The 17,277-nt window shown below is 43.9% G+C and overlaps 1 protein-coding gene across 10 annotated transcripts in view; it reads right to left on the minus strand.

Moving 5' to 3' along the window:
• The window catches only part of PXK (PX domain containing serine/threonine kinase like), a 49,243-nt gene that overhangs the window by 7,659 nt on the left and 24,307 nt on the right, over positions 1-17,277 (minus strand). For 4 of the 10 annotated variants that reach the window (XM_060271280.2, XM_060271279.2, XM_088662630.1 and 1 more), the window contains exons 5-17: positions 16,289-16,366; positions 14,849-14,922; positions 14,011-14,085; positions 11,649-11,753; positions 10,745-10,846; positions 8,577-8,738; positions 6,744-6,861; positions 6,541-6,619; positions 5,113-5,161; positions 4,818-4,895; positions 4,467-4,553; positions 3,265-3,334; positions 652-714 (exon numbers count right to left, since the gene is read on the minus strand). In XM_060271280.2, the coding sequence (XP_060127263.2) occupies positions 652-714; positions 3,265-3,334; positions 4,467-4,553; positions 4,818-4,895; positions 5,113-5,161; positions 6,541-6,619; positions 6,744-6,861; positions 8,577-8,738; positions 10,745-10,846; positions 11,649-11,753; positions 14,011-14,085; positions 14,849-14,922; positions 16,289-16,366 (1,140 nt within the window). The remainder of the gene's footprint in view (positions 1-651; positions 715-3,264; positions 3,335-4,466; positions 4,554-4,817; positions 4,896-5,112; positions 5,162-6,540; positions 6,620-6,743; positions 6,862-8,576; positions 8,739-10,744; positions 10,847-11,648; positions 11,754-14,010; positions 14,086-14,848; positions 14,923-16,288; positions 16,367-17,277) is intronic. The other 6 variants (XM_088662627.1, XM_088662626.1, XM_088662631.1 and 3 more) reach the window with 3 other exon arrangements.

Raw genomic sequence — 17,277 nt, forward strand, 5'->3', positions numbered from 1 at the left:
CGGTTGGTCGTGGAGCACTGGCAAACACCCAAACATATGGTGGATCCAAGTAGTTTAGAGACAGCACAAAAGACTTCTCAGATTTCCATTCCTGCCCCTTCCATGTGAAAGAAACCCACTCAGGGAGCTTTGACTGAAGCCTGCAAAAATCCTAAAACTGGTCAGAGGAAAACTTGAACAAACAGGAATGAAAAGTGCACTAAAGAAGGCAGACAGAAGAACCCACCACACTGGAAAACAGGGAGGCATTAACCTGAACATATGAATATATCTTATACAGACTATTCTGCTTCGGTGCTTAAATGAAGTCATCTCAATGGGCTAGGAATAGCTTAGATTTCGCATCAGCAAAGGGGCCAGGCAAGCAGGATTAAAGGAAGTACAAACTATGAAGCACGTAGTTATCGAGTAATTCTCGTTTATGCCGATAAAACAAGAAGGCTGAAAACAGTCTGCCAGATTCAAAGAAGAGACACAAAAATCTGAACTCTCTCCTATGGTTACAAGGCAGAATCAAGAAGCTATGAAGATGCATTTCAAGGCAAGTGGTATTTTTTCCTGTCTCATAAAGAGCAAAATTAGTCATTCTTCTGCTCGGCAACAAAACCCAAGAGAGAGATGGGCAGGCAGCGCGTCGACTCTGTAACTCACCTGCTGTGCAAGGTGGAACAGGGGAAGAAGGTGATGTCAGAGGTGAACTCGCCCCAGAGCCTGCTGAATAAGAAACATCCAGAGTTGCTAAAAAGCTGCAGTTTCAAAATCCATTTCACTGCTTAAAATGAGGCTTGCTGAAATAAGCAGCAAACCTACACACAGACAGGGAGGGGACTGGGCCAACTGCACATTACACGTTAAATGCGGAGATGCATTTAATGTGACTTTTTTTTTTTACAAAGCCCAAGCAGCAGATACAGTGGGCTACACTCAAGATCAGGACCACAGCAGGAGGGGAAGGGGAATTTAACTGTTTCATTTTCTGCCACAGTCCATATGAAAACCCCACCTCCCCTCAAACTACTATTAGTAACAGGAGGAAAGCTTCTATTAGCGCCAATGAGAGTTTTCCTTTCCTTCCAAAACAAAATAGCAGGCAGGGGTGGGGAGTGGGGCAAGGTTTTTTTGTCACGAAGCAAAAGAATTAAACTTCTCCGCACCTGTCACAGTCCTGACTTTTAAACAAAGACCCGCACCGGCAGCTATTTTGTTTTGTTTTTGTTTTAAATAAATCACACTGAACGCAAAGATGCATTTAACATGATATAGTTTGGCGTTGTAGATAAGCTGAGGAAGTAGGCAGAATAATGAGTGGGTGAGATGCAAACAAGGCCAGGGTGTTCTGTGGTGGGTCACGCAATGCAGTTTGCAACAGAGAAGGGCAAGCCCTGCTGCACAAATTTCACTATTCTGTCTGTTTCGGAGAGACTAATTCTATCCTTAGGAGCACTGATCAACTAGTGCAAACTTGCCTGGAGGGGAATTAAAATGCCAGCAAGAAACTTTAGCAACTCTACTCTTAGCTAAATACAAGGGGATTTGCAGGTGGGTTTTGTCAGGTCAGCGGATGTTGTTGGCACCTGGTCATGAATAAACAAAATTAAACACCATGAAAAAGTTCTGGGTAGTAATGAATGACTAGCACTAAAAAAATCCTTGAGGGCTAAACTAGGGGATATGTGGGAGTTGGGAAAAAAAAGTCTCCCAGTGCTGGGTTTGTTTTTTAGAGAGAGAAATGCACCAGCAGTGGCTATGGATCAGATCAGATCAGATCAGAGTGTGCCTGTGTGTATTTAACTCCTGTTCCACAGGTCTATTGTCTGATCAAACCCCTGTGCCACAGCTTCTTTCCCACACACTGGGAAGAAGACACAAGGCCAATTTCATTTTGAAGAACAGCCCACTGGGGAGCACAGTCTACCTCCCAGCCACTGCTCGGATCAAACCCACAGCTTCCTATTGCTCAATTTCAGGCTTGTCTGTTTTTAAAGCAACAAACACCAATGGGTTTCTTCATGTACCCTCTGCGCACAATCTAATTTGGGTTGCTAAGTGCTGTGCAGCAACACACGTCTCTATGTGGCGAGGCTACCTTATTGATTCCAAAATGTCCCTTGGTGGAATCTATTTTATTACGATGCCTGTAGAAGTATGCAGAACTTTCTGTTAATTTTATTCTAAGGGGAATACCATGCTCTATTTCAGGCATTCTCAGACTTCGGCCCTCCAGATGTTTTGGACTACAATTCCCATGATCCCTGACCACTGGTCCTGTTAGCTAGGGATCATGGGAGTTGTAGGCCAAAACATCTGGAGGGCCGCAGTTTGGGGATGCCTGCTCTATATAGTTGTTCTTTATTGTTTAAGCCTTGTTTGGGTGTTGTTATGTTTAAAAACTTAATAAACACATATCTCTCTTTAAAAAAAAATGCTCTGCTTGGAATGTGTATCAAAGGCCTATTGCCCTTCTCATGGAGGCAGCTTTCATCCCCTTCCTGGAAAATCAATTGCTAGAAGCAGAAGGGAAATGTTGGTGAATTCACACTGAGATGATGTGCATTTTCCAGCTTCTGGTCTCAGTGTATTAGCCAGGCTCACCCTAAGCAAAGGGCTGCTGCCACAAAGAGCTGCCACAGCCAGGGCAAGTGTATGCCAGTCCTACTGTGTGCCAATCCTTGTGCAGGTATAGAAAATGGCTTAAAAAGGAGACACTGAGCACTGCAAGTCACTATCCCAGAAAACGTCCCCCTAGCTCACAGATCGAGGTCTGACAACCTTGCAGCAACGGCATTGTCAAAATTGTACACACACTTCATTAGACTCTGCAGGGAAAAATCTTCCTCCAGTGCCTCATATGTCACAACAAGGGTTGGTCTAGTTCATGGTTGGCAAAATAAGGCCAGGGGGCTGGATCCGGCCCAATCACCTTCTAAATCTGGCCCACAGACGGTCCAGGAATCAGTGTGTTTTTACATGAGTAGAATGTGTCCTTTTATTTAAAATGCATCTCTCGGTTATTTGTGGGGCCTGCCTGGTGTTTTTACATGAGTAGAATGTGTCCTTTTATTGAAAATGCATCTCTCGGTTATTTGTGGGGCCTGCCTGGTGTTTTTACATATGTAAATGCATCTCTGGGTTATTTGTGGGGCATAGGAATTTGTTCATTTTTTTTTCTTTCCAAAATATACTCTGGCCCCCCACAAGGTCTGAGGGACAGTGGACCGGCCCCCTGCTGAAAAAGCTTGCTGACCCCTGGGTGTAGTTAGTTACCTGAATTGTTAGAGTTGCTGTATTTCATTGTTTGTTCCTCTCCACTCTCAAAGGACGAGCGTTTAGACTTCTGCAGGCACAAAAAGGAAGAGATTCAACAGTTCACAAGTGGTTAGCTAACTGCTGTTTCACAACTCTTTTTCCTAGTTTCAAACAGGCCTGTGGCATTTCACACGCGTTAGCCCCATGAGAATTAGCATGGCGATTGCATGACAGGCAGCAGCGCTGGCTGACAAATCTTGACTGCAGGGGTCAAGAGCATTTACACAGGGTGCCCAAGTCCTCACCAATTACCACCTTTCGGAATACCGCAGGTACAGCTTCAGTGCACAGTGGCAACTGGAGCTCACTACTATCGTCAAAACATGACATCAGTTTCAAAAGGCAGTGTTGAGACCTGGAACTGGAATATTCGTTTCTCGTTGCGTTAGCTGGGGCCATTCCTCTGACTAACTCAATGTGCTGACGGAGGAGAACAACGTCCTTTAAATGAGCGGAACCTTCCCCTCACCGGTTTAGATTTTCCCCACGAGAAACTACCTCGAGAAGCAATGATTATCTGGCTTAGAAATGTGCCATTTTGAACCAGTAGTGTGGTCCTTTGTGCAGGGTAGATTTCAGCCTGTGTTTGTCTCCCGCCAGTCAGTCCCATTATGATCTTTTGAGGGTAGTATGCACATCAAAGTCTTTTGACACAGACCCAACTCTACAACCACCCACACAGAGTTGGTACAGATGTACCACAAGTTACCGCATTGTGAGGTAGTGTACAAAATGTTAGACTTGGATCAGGAACAGCTGGGTTGAAATCCCCTTAGCCAGGAAATTTCAGTATAGCTAAAACTTCTTATTCTAGCTCTAGCTTCTATTTCAGAGATGTTGCAAGTACAGAAATGGAATGATTCCAAAACACTATCTTCTTAGGCAGAAGATATATATATATAAATGAGATAAACAATGTGTTAGGCAGCTAGCCATCCCTGTTTTAAAACGTTATTAATAAATACAACTATTTCCCCATTATATTTATTAATAAAGTTTTTAAACAGGGATGAACAGCTGCCTAACATATTGCTGCTCCTCCCATTTATATCCTGCTTTCCTGTCAAGGAAGACAGTTCGAAATGGGATGATCGCATATACACTATTTTCCCATTCTGAGAGAACTATTATGATTAATCTTAGATTCCAGTGCTGCTTACTTTTCGTGCTAAGATCTTCCTCTTTTTTTTCTCTTCCTCTGAACCGTAATGAGATTGGGCTCTCGTCAGTCTTCTGTGCTGATGAATCTTTTAACGACAGAAGAAAAGGACTTAGGGGGGGGGGCAAAGCAGATTACAAATGTTTACCAATTGAAAAACCATTTCCCCATTAGATGTTGTTGTAATAGTTCTCTCTGCTTTATATACATTATAAAATGTAATAATTATAAAAATAGTTACCCCAAATAATAATAATAATAATAATAATAATAATAATAATAATAATTAGCAGTAGACTATAAATTTGTCTGAGAAACCATCAGCACTAATGGAAAGAGGTTCAAAACTTACCTGTTTCTGTTCTTCTACTAGTCTTTTCTCTATGCTTTCTTTGGCAATCTTCAATGCTTCTTTTAACTTAGTGGGGATCTGATGTGCAAAAAGAAAAAGGCCCACAGCTTGGTGACAGAGACTAATCTTTCTAAAATGGCATTCATGCAGATATTCTCTAAAAAGTCTGTTGGGTTTAGGGGGAGGGGGTGCCAGGGGGAGGTAGCAATGTGTCAGGGACTGAAAAGTTGGGAATGGACGGCTAGATAAAATATACTATTAAAAGCAAATTGCCATCAATGTAATTCAACTGTACCTTAAACTGTGTTTTTTCTGAATTTGTTAAAAGGACATCACTGAATAACCTGAAATAAAAAAACAAACAGAAAATGCACATTCAAAAGCCAGCCAGCAAGCACCACCCTACCTAACTGCTGGGTTGTTGTTGATTTTAATTTTACACTTGGACTAATAGGAACTGGAGCTACAGTGGTGCCTCGCTTAACGAATGCCCTGCTTAACGAAATTTTCGCTTAACGAAATTATTTTTCGAGCGGACGTTGCCTCGCTAGAAGAATTCATTTTATGAAAAATTCACGCTAGATGAATTGAAATTCAATTAATGCGTTCCTATGGGCAAAAAAAAAATTCATAAAAAATTTCAATGCATTCCTATGGGATTCGCTAGACGAATTTTTCGTTATAAGAAAAGACCCGTGGAACGAATTAAATTCGTCTAGCGAGGCACCACTGTAATTGGATTAAGCTCCATATGGCAAGGTAGATGGGTGAAACAGCTCCTTTCAACTCAAGTCTCCAGTGGCTTAGCAGAAACTAGTGCAACTAGGTAAGGAGCTGCTTCGCAAAAATAGCTTGCCGTGCAATGACTAAATCATATTCCAAGGAGCCAGCCTTAGCCGCGATACAGGAGACAGCAGCCTCCTACCCAGTGTTGCTCAGAAATTCTAGGAAATGAAAAAAAAATTGCAGTTTTTAAAATAGTGGTCAAAGCCAGTGCCATTTCAAAAGGTTCAGTCCACCACCTTGACTCAAAAAGGCGTCCTACTGTATCCGGATAGACGAAAACCTACTCCGTGATCCCAGGAACCACCCCACAAAATGTGGTTTGACACAGCGAACAAAGCAACTTTCAAAAAACACTTTGGGTTACTACTACTCCAGGAAGTAGTACCTCGGGTTAAGAACTTTTCCTGAGGGTGAGAACAGAAATCGTGCAGCGGCGGCGTGAGGCCCCATTAGCTAAAGTGTTAAGAACCGTTTCAGGTTAAGAACGGACCTCCAGAACGAATTAAGTTCGTAACCAGAGGTACCACTGTATAGCAGACGTTCAAACGTTTGGTTCCATGACCAAGTGAGTCACTCAAAGCCAGTTAGGAGTGACTACTAGCCTGTACAGCCCCTTCATGGATCACTGCATTGTCGTAGCGAAGGGGCTTGAATAACTCCAAGAAGCTATGAGCTATGCCGTGCAGGGCCACCCAAGACAGACAGGTCACATAGCCAAGAGTTTAGACTAAATGGGATCCACCTGGAGAAGGAACTGGCAAACCACTCCAGTATTTTGCCAAGAAAGCTCCATGGACCTAAAAAAGGAGAAGCTTTGAGGAGAAAGTGGGAGTTTCCAAGGCATGCTCTGGTTCACGGGGTCACGGAGAGTCGAACACGACTAAGACGACTAAACAACAACAACAAGCCTGTACAGAGTGAACAAAGAGGGACTTACGGCATTTGTAAGAGCCGGGAGACTGTTGGCATGCCGTTCTTCATGGCTTCGGGAGAAATAATGGATTCCAGTACAGTTACTGGAGGGGTGAGAAATACAGAAGCTAAGTTGAAGGTGAGAAATGTAGACGCTCAGCCTTAATGCGAACAATCCATTTTCCCGCTTGAACTAAGCTGAAATGTTGCTTCGAGCAGTTCACTCACCTACAGACGTGGATGGTGCAGGGGGGAAGCTGTCCACTGGAACAGAGTCTGGGGGTCTCCCGTAGGTCATTTCGTACAGCAAGTGACCAAAGCAATGCACATCGACACTTTCTAAAGTCTGCGAAACGAAATGGGAGGGAGAAACTCTTAGAGTTTTTAAGTGTCAGGTGTGACTGCAGCCTGAACACAGCAGAGTTTGTGCAGGTTTTTCCGGAAGCTTCTGGCGGTAACTGAAATGACTAGACGTCTGGACGCAGAATAAACTATTTACAGGATTTATTAAAAGAAAAGAAAAACAGAGTTTCTATATACAAAGCAAAGCAAAATAAATCCTCTCCTCTCTGTCTCTCTCTCAACCGATACAGCACTTTCTCTCCTACACTCACCACACACATACTGAACTGGCTTTCACAGATAACAAGTCTCAGTGTTGAACCTCAACCAATAGAAACGCTGTTTCTAAGGTAGAAGCAGACCTTGGCTTTCTGCCAAATGTTATTAGTTTGACCTAGAGTCGATTGTGTGAAGAAGCAATCTGATGGTGTTTTATGCTACTGACTCAGCAAAAACCCGAACAGAAACAGCTTGCTAAAATATGGATGTGATTTATCACGTGAACACACCTCTCCTTTGGCATCACCGATGCTGTGCTTGTAACAAATGTTTACTTCCTGCGTCTACTTGCTGCAAAATGAATAACCGCCAACTGCAAGCATGAATTACATGAATTAAGGCTACATTCCTTTGCACACTTACCTGGGAGTCTGTCCAACAGGACTTACTTCTGAGCAGGCATGGGTTAAGATCGAGCCACAGGAGGATTAGCAAGTTTAGGGGATTGTGATTTGGGACAGACGCAATACAGCCTCTCTGCTGACTGCTTATATTGCAAGTTCATGTCTCGAGCAAACTCAGAACAACTAGGTAACAATTTTTGAAAGCCGTAAGATCCAGCTTGTCCTACGAGGTATTTTCTGGAGTACCGATATGGCAGAGATCTCATCGGATAAGTGATGTTAAGTTTCACATTATAATAGAGAGGGGAGCTTTTCCAAGTGATAAAACAAGACCCCACCCCCTCCAGGATATTCCATTGGTACTCTACTCACAAGTTTACAGCACCAGTACTACAATACAGTTGTACCTTGGTTTTCAATTGCCTTGGGAGTCGAACGTTTTGGCTCCCGAACAATCAAAAACTGGAAGTGATTGTTCCGGTTTTTAAAAGTTCTCTGGAACCCGAACATCCGACATGACTTCCGTGACTTCTGATTGGCTGCAGGAGCTTCCTGCAGCCAATCGGAAGCAGCTCCTTGGTTTCTGAACGATTTGGAAGTCAAATGGATTTCCAGAACAGATTCCATTCAACTTCCAAGGTACCACTGTGTTCCAAGGTACCACAAATGCCTTTCTTTGGAGAAAAGACACTGTAGCAAAGGAGTAGCAACTGTACATTTATTGCGCAATATAATATTCATCTGAAAAAGCCAACTACGTACTGCAAGGTTTCAGCATTTCAGAATTGGCTTATTGTTCTCCCTTTCCCTCTAGGAAAACAAAATCAGAACGTGTCAGGGGTTTCTCCCTTCTGGTTTTTGGTGCCAGCCTCCATTTCTCCTCCTCTTCTTTCCAAAAAGAAGAAGAAGTGCTAACTAGCTCTTGTAACAAACCGAAAAAACATATTGCTGTGTTTCCAAACATCCTTTAAACATCTTTCTATGAAGCTTCTCTTGTAGCATTACTGAAAAGCTTTTCTTTTTAAATAAGGCAACTATTGCAAGGTATGACATCTATAACGGATTCCCACACACAAAGATGCTTGCCTCGACGTACATTAATTTTGCGGAACTGTGTGAAGTAGGACCGGTAGAAGGAGGGGAGCCCCAGCAGCGAATTCTCCAAATCCAGTAACCTGCATGTGTCCCCGTCCATCATGACATTGGAAGCATGGAGGTGGCCGTATGGAAATCCTTTTTCGTGCAAGAACTTTAAGACCTGGGAGACCAAACACATAGATGTTTTAGTTTGAGGAAATTAATTCCCTTGGCAAGATCGACAGCGGCTGTTCAAGGATGTATCCCACACCCTCCCACACATCCCAAAGAGCATTAATTGGGGGATTTCATTCTGTGATGGGTACAAGCCCTATTCACACTTCCCATGCCCACCCACCTTTGATGCATCTGTTATTACTATCAAATAGCCCTTCCCCCCGTTTCAGATGCTACATCTCAGTTTCTTCCCATTCTGTCAATAACTTGCTTAAATACCTTCCTTCTCTTCTCAAGCCACCTCAAACTCACAAGGTGCACATCTGCATTTTGTGGGATGTGATCCACGGGTAGCAGTCAAGTACAACATTCCTTGTAATGCTAGAGTGGACATGCAAGGGAATGTTTGGTCCAGCCAGTCGAAACTTCCTCTTCCTCCTGGCCTGGAGCATCCTTCCTCTTGCATGTGACCAGAGGTGGGTGTGACCTTACCTGTCCAGGTAACAAAAGGACGAGTCACGCAGCTCCCACCCCCCTTTTTTCTCTTTCTCCTTTTGTCTGCACTGCTCTGTTAACTTGCAGCCAACAGCAGCACAGCGACTGACCCCCATATGGGGTAAATCCACATGTTGCTATTTGTAACTTTGAGTCTTTAAGCCTGCCTTCAGGATTGATACTGTGTACTGCCTGAATGTGAGTAAACTTACTTTTTGTTGACTATGAATAGGATTGTGGTGTCTTTATTCTTTTAATAGGGATTCGAGGGAACTTACCAGGAACGTACAATTCAATCTGAGGCAGACTGAATTGCATAATAGTAAGAGGTTCTAATGAGCCTGCAAGCAGCTTTCTGCCGTGCGTGAGAAGGGGAATGTAACTCTGCTACCATAAGGAACTTGCTAGGGCAAGTTAGGAAGGATATTAATAAACAATATAACCTCTCCTGCCACCCTGAACATTCCCACACATTTTGCATTTTTGGGCCACGTACTGCACCTAGCACACTTCCAGTGATCTTAGGTAGTGGTTTCCAACCAGTGTGGCGTGAATGATGGTCAGGGGTGCCGCGGGCAACACTGGCCCTCTGGCCCTCTTTCCTTCCCTCCCTCCTCTGATGCCCTCTTGCATCTCTGCCTCCCCAAGGCTTCCACAGCTGTTTGCTGCAGCTGCCCTGGATACAAGCTCCCCAGGAGAATGGTGCCTCTGGGGCTGGCCAGGGAGTGCTGGTTGCCAGGAGCTGAGATGGCCCTGGAGTAAGCAAGCAAGTGGATGAGGGAGCCCAGCTAGCCAGTCTGCCAACCCTTGCTGTTGGGAATGGACAAACAAGTCCCAGGCCCCTGTGGGGCAGTGTGAAGAGGCACCTCTTTTTGGGGTGGGGGGCGGAGCAGCTCAGAGACCAGGGGTGGTAGCAGCAGCTGCCCGGAGGACTCCCAAGGAGAGGAGTCTGAGGGAGCCCTTCACAAGGGAGGGCGTCCGAAAAAGGGCGAGAGGCTGCCAGCTCTGCAGGCAAGGGGTGACGTAACTGAGCTCCTGAATGAGCCCCAAAGGGGTGACACAGAAAGAATGTAGTTGGACATGGGAGTCGTGGACTCAAAATGGTCCATGCATGTATTGAGTGACTGCTTCTTTCAAAACAGATTGACTTCCATATGGCAAAAAGTGGGTCCCTTTCCCAGGTGAGGTGTGCTGGATAGCTGCTTTGCACCTGCACCCCAGGAACATTTTACAGGAACAAAATGCAAGCAAGGCTGGAGTCTCCTCTACCTACCTACCTACCTACCTACCTACATGCATGCATGCATGCATGCATACAGTCAGTCATACCTCACCCATTTCCTCTGGGAAATTCATTTGGATTTTGCATTCCAATGTGACATTTCTAGCACACATGGAAAAACATTAACAGCTGAGTTGGGTTCCAGATACACTTTTCGTTGCCGTTTAGATCTTCAAGTGGATTGTCTGCCTAAACTGCAAATCTATTTTTGACAATAATAATAAATCCTGTACCTCTAGAATCTGTCTGCCGAACGTTTTAATTTGCTGAAGTTCAAGACCTTGAATTTTCTTTGGGTTGCAGTACTTCTTCAGAAACGGATCTTTTGGCTTCGCCTGTAATAATCGTGACAGCCGTTTTGTTTTTAATCTCAAACATCACAGAAGTTATCACATCAGCGCAAGGCATTTCAATTCTTAAAAAGTATTTTTTTCCTTTGCATGCACTAAGAAAATATTAGGGCAGGCCCCTGATTAAAGAAACCTTTAGGCAATTAATCACATGAGTTGCCGTCTAAGGGTTGTGTCCAATGATAGTCCTGCTAAGAGTAGACCTAATGAAATTAATGGACATGACCAACTTGGGTGCATCATTTCAATGGATCCACTCTCGAGTAGAACTTGAGTTGGATACAATCCTAAGTAATTACGTTTGCATGTGAGTAAAACAATACTTCTGAAGCAAGGCATCGTTTCCCTTGATTTTAGATGCAGGTCTTATAGCAAGCAACATCTTAGAAGAGGAACACCCCATCCCCCTTGTGTGTAAGAGAGAAAAGTTGAAAATGCCAAAAATGCCTCTTAGCTTGGTGCTTGGCACTTATAAGAACTTCGTTAAAAAGAATACTGGAATATACACCATACTATGTTGTAAAAATCTGCTGTCCAGTTATTATGGATACACACACACACACACACACACACACTCTCTCTCTCTCTCTCTCTCTCTCTCTCTCTCTCTCTCTCTCTCTCTATATATATATATATATATATATATATATATAACATGCAAGCAAAATTGTTCTTTCAATTTATTCAATGTTGCAGACCTAAAAAAATACGCTCTGCAAATACGTCAAGTCCATGTTACTTATGTACCTTGAAAACATTATGCCCCCGAGAGTATACTTAACCCTACCTTATATATCAGGTCTTTGAGTGTTCCTTTTTCGCTGAAGGGTCTTATTACCAGTGCAGAAGATTCATTGGCCATTGCAAAAGTGACTTTGTAAATATAGGGATGCTGTTTTTTTAAAAAAGGGAGAGAACACATTTAAGTTGTCTAACATTCTGATCCTAAGTCCCACCAAGTTCAATGTGCAAGTACGGTCTTCACAGTGATCTAAACCAGTGATGGGGAATATGGAGTCCTTTCAACCTCATGGTCAAGAAAATCTGGAAGGCACCAGGTTGTGGGAAGGGATGATTAAGATGACAGTCTGAACGGGGCTTTACTCAGCAAGTCTGTTGCTCGATAACACACCCCTGATTTTGTTGAACATTCATTGTACCAAACATGACTGACTCCTTCACATGACCAAGTTCCAGGCACATCCTGCACACGGTAATTCAAGAAGATTGTTGCATGATCAGTCCCCGTCCCCGTCCCCAGTATGCAGCAAACACCACAGCCTGCTCAAAAGAGATAGGTAAAGGTAAAGGGGCCCCTGACCATCAGGTCCAGTCGTGTCCGACTCTGGGGTTGCGGCGCTCATCTCGCTCTATAGGCCAAGGGAGCCGGTGTTTGTCCGCAGACAACTTCCGTGTCATGTGGCCAGCATGACAAAGCTGCTTTTGGTGAACCAGAGCAGCGCACGGAAACACCGTTTACCTTCCCGCCGGAGCGGTCCCTATTTATCTACTTGCACTTTGATGTGCTTTCGAACTGCTAGGTGGGCAGGAGCTGGGACCGAGCAACGGGAGCTCACCCTGTTGCAGGGATTCGAACCGCCGACCTTCTGATCAGCAAGCCCTAGACTCTGTGGTTTAACCCACAGCGCCACCTGGGTCCCTATGTGCCACCTGGGTCCCTATATGTGCTGGCAAAAACACTGCTGTGTGTTCTAGACAAATTTGTGCACGACCAATTACTCACATTTAAAGGATGAGCGTTTCCCAGCAGAGACCTTTACTTTTGTTCAAATTTTGAACATGACAATCAGTTTGTTTGTTTTTTTGTGGCAACTCTGAAATGTGTTTGCTTACATGGATAAACCAAACAACACTCTCAGGAGCTTCTATTGCATTGTAAATAAGTACCTAACGCCTAAAGTGATAAAAGAGAAGGGCTTACAAGGTTACTATTGCACATGGTGTTTGGGATGAAACCATGACGGTAGCTCATTTGTTTGCACAAATTAGCTCACAAATAAACTTGTTTTGTTCCTGTAGAGCTTATGGTTGCATACCTTATTTTACCCAATCCACACAGTTAAAATCCCCATTAACACAGTGGGGTTTGCTTTTGAATAAACATGCACAAGTCTTCAATGCAGCTTTTTTAATGGCTACTAGACAAGATGGCTATGTTTCACCTTCACGTTGAAAGGCAGAATTGCCAGTTGCTGGGGATCCCAAATGGGGAGAGCAATGAACTTTTACTGCCCCCCCTTCCTACTTCTCTTTTCCCTCAATCCCATATTGCCTATAACAGAAATGACTCGTTCTCTGAATATGATGGAGTTTATGACTTGAAAACAGGGACTCTGTATGTTCTACTGCAGGCTTCCTCAACCTCGGTCCTCCAGATGTTTTTGGCCTACAACTCCCAGGATCCCTAGCTAGCAGGACCAGTGGTCAAGGGATGATGTAAATTGTAGCCTCGAAACATCTGGAGGGCTGAGGTTGAGGAAGCCTGTTCTACTGTTACCCAAGAAAATATTGTAATAAGAGCATATTAAAAAAACAAAACGCAAGAAACAAAACCTGCAATAAAATGTACAGTGGTGCCTCGACTTACGGATTTAATCCGTTCCGAAGGCACCTTCGTAGGTCGAAAAATTCGTGAGTCGAAAAGCGCCACTGGAAACGCGATTTCCCATAGGAATGCATTGGAAACGGAAAAATTCGTAAGTCGAAGCAACCTTAACTAAAAATTCGTAAGTCGAAAAATCCCTATCTAAAACCGCCGCAGTTTCCTTTCGGATGTCGAGACATTCGTAAGCGCGCTGCCATTTGCCCCATTCGTAAGTCGAAAAATTTGGTTGTCAAGTCGTTCGTAAGTCGAGGTACCACTGTATTTCTTTTATTTTCTTAACAAAAAGAGAATGCTCAAAATAAACTCCTAGCCGGCTGTGACAGGGAGTTTCACAGCTAATGAAAACCACTTTAAATGCCCATCCAGTTTAAGAACGATGCATGGGTGGTAGGTAGCCCAGAGGCCAAGCTTTGAAATCAAGATGGGATACGGCCACCTCTATGCACTATTGACTTTTGTGAAGTTTTGTGTTGGACCAATGGAAGCACGTGGATTAAAAGTAATAATTAAAGAAACTACTCACAGAACAAGAAGAAAGGAGTTTCACAGCGCACTGAAGATCTTTGTCAGACAGGTACTTGTCAGGGCCCAGGTCAGCCTGGAAATACAATGACTACGTTATTCAAAATGACAAAACAAAAAACAAAAACACCACACGCTGATTACAAAAATAGGCACACACTATAACTGAAGCACCACAATGGCAGCCAGCACAGTGCCCTCCAGATAAAAAATATAAAAAAATTCCTTCAGTAGCACCTTAAAGACCAACTAAGTTTTTATTTTGGTATGAGCTTTCGTGTGCATGCACACTTCTTCAGATACACTGGAAACAGAAGTGTCAGGCCCTTATATATATACAGAGGGTGGTGGGAATGGGTGATGGGCTGATGGGAGTGGTACTTCTCGTGTTTACTTTTAGGACCTATCTGCATTATTAGAAGGGGTGGATGTCGTAGAAGTGGTCTTCTTTTGTCATCTTGGCTTCTGTGCTGAGTAACTGCTTCCTTGATTCAAAGTCTTGGTTACATTGAGCCATTGATGGACATTCAAGGCAACAGGTCAGAGTGGAAAGAAATCTCTGTATTAACCCTATAAGATTTGTTTTGCTGTTCCCCACAGGCTGGTGGGCTGTATGAGTCGCAGATTGCATGAGCCTTGGGGCAGAGATCTCTGCTGGGGCCGCATGCTGGTTGTCCTCATTCTGCTCTACCCCAGTTTATGTCATGGTACTCCTAAAGTTTCATGGTATCTTCACTACAGTGAGGTAGTTACTAAAAACTGCATTATGTAGAAGTACGGTCAAAAAGGAAGAAATTAGGAAACTGGAGATGACAGAACTCCCCAAAAGTGAAACTTGCCCAGCTCAACGCTAGCCGCTCCTTTGGTTGATTTTTAATCTTCATTAAGAAATATTTCTTCCGTATCCTCCACCCTAAAAAAGAAAGCAGCCACGTGATTACCAATAGTTTGACTGAAGTTGCCAAATCAGGGTTTTCATTTTCTACACAAGCCACGTTCAGATAAGCAGATTGGCCAGGCGTGCACCCAACATGGCCCCATTTCTCCTGCAGCAATTCTGCGTTTTCTATAAACACCAATTAGTTCGGAAAGTCCGTTCCAATATGATCTCATTGTTTCACTGTCTCAAATGAAAGGGAAAGGGACTTTTCACTGTCAGCTGTACAAATGCACTATTGCATTAAATTGTGGGGGGAGGTGTCCCTAAAAATTAATATTTTGGTTACTTGTGTTACTCAGTGCTTTTTTCGGGGGGGGGCACAGGGGTACACATACCCCTAAACATTTTGTGAATCTTTGTCCTTTTGTCCATTTACTGTATTTATTTTCCCCGATTTGAACTATAAAATGGTGATTTTTTGAGTCAAAATGAGAGTAACCCTAAACATTTTTTTAAAGAAAAAAACCTCACTGGTTCTCTCTAAATATTCTGAAGTGGGACACACCCTACGTATAAACTCACTTCCACTTTTCAAAAGCCACTTGTGGAAACTATCTCTCAAGCCTTGCTTTCCTCGTCTACAACAGAAAATGCAAAGAATCAGAAGTTTACATGAAACAAACTTTCTAATTCATTTTCAAGTTTTAAATGTTAATATAGAGGTGTGTGCATGGAATGTGCATTTGAATAAAATTTAAGCATAACCGAGGGAGGGGGGAAGTCTGTCTCTTGAAAAGGGCCTCAAACTGTAGCAGTGTTTTCTGACACACAGCGGTAAACGTCTGGAAAAGAGGGGGAACCAATCCAGAAACATATCAGGCTCCACAGTTTGATCACCGCCAACTTAATATATGACACAAGTATTAAACGGTCAAGGCTTTAATGGTCAAGGTGACACGGCACATGAAAAGGGCCCAGATTCAGTCTCTGCCATTACCACTCAGAAGGCTGGAAAAAGCTTTTACGGAAGGCTAAACCAGAGGACTAAATTAGCAACTGCATGATTATTATTTTCAAGTAAACAGAAGGCATGAAGCGGGGCAATCTGGATCAAGACTAGGAGGGAAGAGTAGAGGGATTTAACCCTGACCTCTGCCCCTTGTTTACATTGCAAATAATGCTTCCATTAGTGTAATTGGACCACGGCAGAGAACAAAATCCCTCTGCGTGCCTGATATTTGCATGAAGGTATCATGTCTAGTTTTGGCCCTTAGACCTTGGAATGGGATGCTGCTGCTGCTGCTATTCAGAGGATACTCAATTGGGTTGGATAAGCCGACAGCACATTTCTGTGGTTTGTGGCACAATCGCTTTACATAGTGAGCAAAAAAACTCTTACCGATGTCCTTTAGCGGTTCCACCACTTCCCACTTTGGCTCTGACCGAAAGAACATCGAAACGTGCTGTAAGGCAATCTCTGCAAAGAGAATTTTGGGTGGCCGTCAGGTACACATATGAACAAGTGTCAGTGGTGAAGCTGTTGCCTTATAACAGGCACCCCCAAACTTCGGCCCTCCAGATGTTTTGGACTACAATTCCCATCTTCCCCGACCGTTGGTCCTGTTAGCTAGGGATCATGGGAGTTGTAGGCCAAAACATCTGGAGGGCCGCAGTTTGGGGATGCCTGCCTTATAACGTTTTGCACAAGAGAGGGTGTCTCCTAAGAGGGTTCTTTCCCACAACTTAAATACACACACTTCCTGGGATTTTATTTAAAACCAGAGTACTAGGCACCACAAAGTAAATATTTTATATGGGTATAACAGGTGACAACCCCACCACCAAAAAGAGGCTGTTGGTAGGCTTCCATGAGCGCAAAACTCAACAAAGACTAAAACACTCTATTTAAGAAGAGGCGTCCCTAGATCAGGAGTGAGGAACCTGCAGTTCTATTGCTGGACTACAACTCCCATCAGTCCCAGAGAGAAGGGATGATTGACAGGGATGGGGGGAGCTGGAGTTCAATAATATCTGGAAAGTCGCAGGTTCCCCAGCCCTGCCCTAGATAAAATATTTTTTCTCTCATGGTAGCCTGGTGTTGAAATCAGGAACGGCAATCCTAATTGTCAATGTCTAACCAGGGAGGAACCCAGGTGGCGCTGTGGGTTAAACCACAGAGTCTAGGGCTTGCTGATCAGAAGGTCAGCGGTTCGAATCCCTGCGGGGTGAGCTCCCGTTGCTCGGTCCCAGCTCCTGCCCACCTAGCAGTTCGAAAGCACACCAAAGTGCAAGTAGATAAATAGGGACCGCTCCGGCGGGAAGGTAAATGGCGTTTCCGTGCGCTGCTCTGGTTCGTCAGAAGCAGCTTTCTCATGCTGGCCACATGAC

Source organism: Zootoca vivipara, chromosome 2 (genome assembly GCF_965207765.1).
Source record: "Zootoca vivipara chromosome 2, rZooViv2.hap1.1, whole genome shotgun sequence".
Classification (NCBI taxonomy): domain Eukaryota; kingdom Metazoa; phylum Chordata; class Lepidosauria; order Squamata; family Lacertidae; genus Zootoca; species Zootoca vivipara.